This window comes from Zonotrichia albicollis, chromosome 23 (genome assembly GCF_047830755.1).
Source record: "Zonotrichia albicollis isolate bZonAlb1 chromosome 23, bZonAlb1.hap1, whole genome shotgun sequence".
Classification (NCBI taxonomy): Eukaryota; Metazoa; Chordata; class Aves; order Passeriformes; family Passerellidae; genus Zonotrichia; species Zonotrichia albicollis.
In genome coordinates, this window is record NC_133841.1 from 3,736,187 (window position 1) to 3,742,995 (window position 6,809).

Below are 6,809 nucleotides of genomic sequence, written 5' to 3' on the forward strand. Positions count from 1 at the left end.
CCACCCAGAGCCAGGCTGAGGGAGCTGAGAAGATCCCTGAAGCCGGGCTACGATCTCCGCAGCCGCTTCGTGCTCTGCACCCGCCAGCCTCCAACGAGGAAGAGGAGGGTTTCCATGGCCCAGAGATGCGTGTCAAACAAGCACTCAGAGCACCCCAGGAGTGCTGCAGTCAGATTGTGGCCCTGGCTGAAGCAGAATGGAAGATTAGCGCTGCGGTTTTTAGCAAAGGTGTCCTTGTTTTCTACACGCCTTCTCACACATGAGGGAATGGTTTATTTACATGGATGATGATGCTAGTGGCTAGACTAAAAGGGTTTAAGTAGAATTCTTTATTATAATTAATTCTTTATAATTCTTTATAATTGCTCTATTAGTAGCAATAGCTATCCACTGTGTAGATAGGTTTTGCTACTGATATAGCTCAGTAGTTGGAAGCAATAGCTGCGGTTTTTAGCAAAGGTGTCCTTGTTTTCTACACACCTTCTCACACATGAGGAAATGGTTTATTTACATGGATGATGATGCTAGTGGCTAGACTAAAAAGAATTTAATTATAATTTTTTATTATAACTAATTCTTTGAATTCTTTATTATAATTATTACTTTATTATTCTTTATGTAATTCTTTATAATTGCTATACTAGTAACAATAGCTATCCACAGCGTAGATAGTTTTTATAGCTCAGTATGTGAAAGCAATAGCTGCGGTTTTTAGCAAAGGTGTCCTTGTTTTCTACACGCCTTCTCACACATGAGGGAATGGTTTATTTACATGGATGATGATGCTAGTGGCTAGACTAAAAAGGGTTTAATTAGAATTCTTTATTCCACTGTGTAGATAGTTATTGCTACTAATATAGCTCAGTATTTGGAAGCAATATTGAAGCAATTATGTTAAAGGTAGAAAAATAAATGTGAAGTAGAGACTGACATTACTCACCCTTCCCAATGGCCCTGAACATTTCTCTCAGTCTCAAAGTGAAACCTGGCTGGCTGTCCCCACTCAGGGGAGGAATCTCCACACTCTGAGAAGGGAGTGTGTCCTATTAAAGAGTGGGAAAGGCTTTTAGAGCATGAGGGGATGGGCTGTCAGGGAGCCGCTGCAGCAGGACACTGTCTGAGCAGGGACACAGCAGCTCCAGCTGTTTACACCTCACCAGGAATTGAGCAAGGAGTGTCTCCTGTTTTTGGTGTTAAAAACACTGAGAGCAGCTTGACCAAACTATCACATTGTCACTGAAAATATCAGGATAAATTAAGTTTCTAATGCTACTTTTAGTATCAGAAAGCACACATTCCTTTATTACAGTGCTCCTCTAAACATGCACATGCTCTTTCAAAACTTTGCACTATTTATACATTTTAGCAATTAATGTTCATTGGCTATAAATTGCATAATACTCTTCATTAATTAGTTTTCTATTAATTATTGACTTGCTTCTCATGCTAATCAATTCATATTTTCAGTATTTTTATTATCTTTTTCCCAGATAGAGAGAGGTATCGTGTTTTAAACCCAGATGGAAATCAAGCACCACGCAGCTGCTTGCTCAACCACCTCTTCTTCCCCACCACACTGGTGCAAGGGGGAGGAGATTTGAAGTAAAACTTGTGTGCTGAATCAAGAACAATTTAATATTTGAAAATAAAGTCAAGTACAACAATAATAGTAATTAACAATGATAATGAAAAGGGGCCAAATGCAACTGCAATTGCACACCACCTGCTGACTGATGCCAGAGCAATCAAAATCCCTTCCCAAACCAAGATCAGCTGCCTTTCTGGGCAATTCCTCACAGTTTATATTTCAGGCATGATGCTCTGGGGTGTCCTTTGGGCAGTTCAGGTCACCTGTCCCAGCTGTGTTCTCTCCCATTTTATTTTTTGGAACCTCCTCACTGGCAGAGCAGAAGACGAGGAAACTAAAAGTTCTTGACTCAGGATAAACATGACTTAGCAAAACCGAAAACTTCAGTGTGTTATCAACACCATTCTCATTCCAAATCCAAACCACAGCAGCTAAAGAAGAAATTAAAGAAGAAATTAACTCTACCCTGGCTGAAACCAGGACAATGGGATTACAGTGAATTGGCTTTGTTAATTCCCTCTTTATCTCAGGGTTCTGCACAATGGCCTCATGGCTCATAAATCCTGCATTCCTTGTGTCCAGCTTCAGCAAGAAATCCCTTTTCCAGCTCTGAGATCATTGAAGCTTATCAAGGTTGATTACAGTGGTTTTAGCAAAACTTAAAGCTTCAGAAATTTTCCCAAGCTGTGTTCCCACTGTAGCAGCTTATGACAAACCTTGCTGAATGTTGGCTATGACAGAGTGGAAAATTACACTGGTTGTGATTAATTAAAACAAGGAATTGGAAAATTTAATTAAAACAATTCATTAGAAAAGGTATTTGTAAAGTTCTATCATTTCCAAATAGATACTCCCTGATCTGAGGGCAGGAGCAGCAGGGATGGCCGGGCTTTCACATGGAAGTGAGAGTCACAAGTGCCACAGTTCTAACACCTCTTTTAGCAGAAAAGTTGAATAAACCTGACAAAGGAAAATCTAAAAATGTATCAGATTGGCAGCCAGTCCTGTTATGCTGTAGAAATCCCACTTTTGCATGGTGAGAAGTTCTAGCTTACCTCCCCAAGGTGGGTGAATTTCCCTCCCTTGAGTAGGGAAGCCCCTTAAGGTCACTTCTCAAGGCTGAGAAAAATAGAAAATAGATTTTCTCATGGTTGCTGCATGGGTAACATCAATCTCTACTTAATTATTGTTTTGCTAAATTTAATATAATTGCTTCTCTATTCCTTCAAAATTAGTGCACTATACTATACTAGTAGTTATGGATACCTGTGCTATGTAGCAAGTAATTCTGACCAAGTTATTTTGCTTAATCATTGAAATAAATTAAATAAATACTTCATTTTATTTATATAAATATATTTGCTTTGCCATCTTTGATCCCATGGGACAAAGTTGTCTACACACCCAACACACATGGAGAATAGAGAGATTTGATAAATAACTCTAAACCACAATTTAATATCTGAGACCAGGCTATCATTCTTTGGACGGGGTCCATTCCAGGAAAGAATTACCTAGTGAACACAGATAATCCCACATAATCTCCACAGTAACATGCAAAAAAAATTGCTAAATAATGTAGTTTGCACCTCAGGAAATAACATTTGCCCCAGGCATGTTTCAGATGTAGCAGTTGTTTTCAAGAATACAAAAATGTCTTGAATTGATCTTCTATTGAAATGATATTCTATTCCAATAATCCATTTTTTTCTTCATAGGCTGTAAGTCTCCCTGAAAGAAAAGCCCTACCTGTGTAGGTGCCAGAGGACAACAGCATCTGGAAGAAGAGACAGAAGAATGAAATAAAATAAAGTAGCTCAGCTGCCAGTAGGAGAAATCTGTGGTTAATGTTTTTTGGAAAAGGCCACATCACAAATCTGAAGTGTTTTTATCTGTGTTCCCAGAGGAAAAGGGTCTGGTGGGTATTGACTGCTATTGTGGGAGTCAGGAATTTTCTTCTCATTGTTTAGGTACAACACAGTTTAGGTATAGCACAATTTAGGTACAGCACAATCTTTCTCTGGTTCTGTTAGAACAAACTGTAAAGAAAGACCTACAGAGCACTTGCATTTCTATTTTAACCTGTTATGTTTTCACCTTTCATCGTCTTGGGCCTGATCTTGCCTGAATTAAGGGATTAAAAATTGATGGGGAGACAAACTATAAAGAGATATGGGAAAATGGCTTTAAAGGTTTTGCAGGAGGAAAAAACATGTGCATAACTCACATTTAACTCTGATTTTATTATTTTCTAATTAATGGTGCAGGAAAGACCTGCCTTAGGAGATCACATCATACCATTGCAGATAGGCCCTTCAGATTTCTCAGAGATTTTCCTGTGTGGATAATAATTTCTGTCTTTATTATGTTTCTGGTTAATTAAACAAAGACTGCACTTTCAGGCTGTCACCATACAGAAGACACATCACATGAGGTGGTTCTTCCCTACAAAATCACTTTCTGCTGTTCACAGGATAGGGCTGTGATGCAAAGGCCATTCTAAAATCAGTGACTAAGGATAAAAGTGGGCAAAAACAGTCAAGGAAAAAATGATCAGTCTGAATGAGATGTTTTAATACTGGAAATGTGAGTGTCAGCCAGTAATTCAACTTTTAATAAATCTCTTTGGCATTGAAAGGGGCACTGTGGTGAGGGAGACAATGTGGAGTTCCTGATGGATCTGAGCAAGAAACCACACAATAAACCAAACAACAGCAAAACAAAAAAGATCTTTTAATAGGATACAATAAAAATTAAGATTGTTAATGAGTGAATCTTTTGTCCCTTATCCCCAGATGAATGTGGGCTGCATCTTTGCTTCACCTTCAAATTTTATTGAGAAAGCAAAAGTATTGTAAGCCTGTATAGTAACTGTCATTAATTAAAATAATAGCAATTACTGCAAAGTAAAACCAGATCTTGATATTTCTGTAGGATATCTGGGTTTATATAGAAATAAATTTCCAAGCTATGTAAATCTAGAGGTGGCTGTGAGTCAACTCAAACGAATGCATCACATTTATCCAACCACTAACAACAATTCCTTGTTGCTCCCATCAGCACTAGCCAGTCTCTGTGGACTTTATAAATACATATAAATACATTATAAAGAGCTGTGGAAAATCCTTTCTTCTCCTTCACTGCAGAATGCTCAGAGTTGAAAGCTTTTCTGGAGATCTCATAATTTAGGGGTTTTTTGCTTTCCTCTTCTTCCACCACACTCCACCACAGGTAACAGAGAAATTACCTTTGTTATATTCAAATGCTGCCACTGATGATTTTGAGACTTGAATTGGTTAGTCCATAAAGAGATATCTGCTGTATTTTCTTTTATTTTTCTACAGGGTGAAAATGCTAGCTGAGCATTTGAAGACAGTAGTGAATATGGAATGAAGGCAGTGCTATGAAAGAAGAATCTGACAAAAATAGAGACAAAAATGAAGACATAAAGCTGCCTTATTTTCTTTAGAGACTTTTATAATCTGTTCAGAAGATCTTTTCACATAAATTCCAGCCATCCTTTTGTCTGTTCAAGCAGGCAGTTGTATTTTGATTGCAGATTTGCCTGGCTGTTTGCAGCTTCATCTCAAACCAAGAAGGATGATCCTTGGGAACCTCAGTGGACCGAGTGAATTCAGACTCCTGGGTTTTTCTGGAAACTCTCATTTGCACCCTTTGCTCTTTGTAATTTTATTATCTCTTTATATCCTCACCTTGGTGGCTAACACAGTGATAGCTTTCACAATAAACACCGATAACTCCCTTCACACCCCCATGTATTTCTTCCTCACTCAGCTCTCCTGTCTGGATATCTGCTATTTATCAGCCATGATCCCAACCATCCTGGAGAACCTGGTGGTGGGAACAGTAAGTATTTCCAAGGCAAGATGTGCCATGCAAATGTTTTTCTTCCTTTTCTTCGGGGTTGCTGAATGTTTCCTCTTGGCTGCCATGTCCCTCGATCGTTATTTCGCAGTTTGCCACCCCTTGCACTACACAATTATCATGAGCAGCAGGGTCTGCAGGGGCCTGGTTGCTGGCTGTTACATTTGTGGGGCTGCTGTGGGTTTAATTCACACCCTGATAACCTTCAGCTCACCCTTGTGTGGCTCTGCCATCGACCACTTCTTCTGTGAGATCCAGCCCCTGCTGGACCTGCTCTGTGGCAACACCTTGCCAAGAGAGCTCCAGGTCATTCTGGTGGCTGTCTTTGCTATTCTCAGCCCTTTCTTACTCGTCATTTATTCTTATATTCATATCATTTCCACCATTCTTCACATGGCATCGGCTGAGAGCCAGCAGAAAGCGTTTTCCACTTGCTCCTCACACCTCTTGGTTGTGACTCTGTTTTATGGCACTGCAGGCTCCACATACCTGCGGCCAAAATCCACCTACTGTGCAGCTGTGGATAAATTCCTCTCACTCTCTTATTCTGTGCTGACTCCTCTGTTGAATCCCATCATTTACAGCTTGAGGAATAAGGAGGTGAAAAGAGCCTTGAAGAAAAAATGGAGAAAAATTAATTTAGCGTGGAAGTGAAATGGAATATTTGGGGTGTCTCAGGTGTTTGTGTTGGTATTTTTCACTCTAAATTCTTGCCCAGTGAAATGAATTTCCAGATTCACTTCAGCTTTTGGAAGGAAAGAGGGAGAAGAGTGGAGATTTTCAGCTGTAAGCGGGAGTGTTAGAAGCTATGTTAACATTATGGAATGAAACTTCTTCCACATACTTAAGAAATTCTTAACTAGATAAACTTTTCCCCTTTTCCTTTTCTGTTTCTTTTCTTTCTCTTTCTCTTTCTTTTCCTTGCTATTTTTCAGAAACTTTAAAATTGTGTTTTACAGACTTCTGACTTTTTGAACAGAATTGTAATATTCAGGAGTCTGATTTCACTGAAAGAACTGAGAAGAATAAGTTTTCATCCATCTGCATTTATTTCCTGAAAATGTTCAGTAAATTTCTCTGGGAGAGGACATAATTCAGGCTATGATATGGAGCCCAGGAAATTAATGAGTACTGATTATTAATTCTGAGATTGTTATTGGAAAAAAAACAAAAAAAGAGATGTGCAAAATTGCATTCCTGCCCCACTGCCTCAAAGGTATTTCTTTAAATTTAGAGAAATTGTTTAAAACATGTTACTCCAAGTCTAGGCATTTGAAGAACCTAACCACTGTAAAGCTCTGTAACTGTTAATAAAAATCTTTATATCAAATCCTCA

At 38.8% G+C, this 6,809-nt stretch overlaps 1 protein-coding gene across 1 annotated transcript; it reads left to right on the forward strand.

Annotated features, from left to right (window-relative positions):
• Positions 1 to 4,786: 4,786 nt before the first annotated feature.
• On the forward strand, positions 4,787 to 6,277 carry LOC102073665 (olfactory receptor 10C1-like). Its single transcript, XM_026797655.2, has one exon. The coding sequence runs from the start codon at positions 5,189 to 5,191 to the stop codon at positions 6,125 to 6,127; it is 939 nt and encodes a 312-aa protein (XP_026653456.2). The 5' UTR covers positions 4,787 to 5,188; the 3' UTR covers positions 6,128 to 6,277.
• Positions 6,278 to 6,809: the final 532 nt, after the last annotated feature.

Bases quoted from the DNA above. Each gene is read 5' to 3' on its own strand.
- LOC102073665 (XM_026797655.2), top strand. From the start codon at position 5,189: ATGATCCTTGGGAACCTCAGTGGACCGAGTGAATTCAGACTCCTGGGT.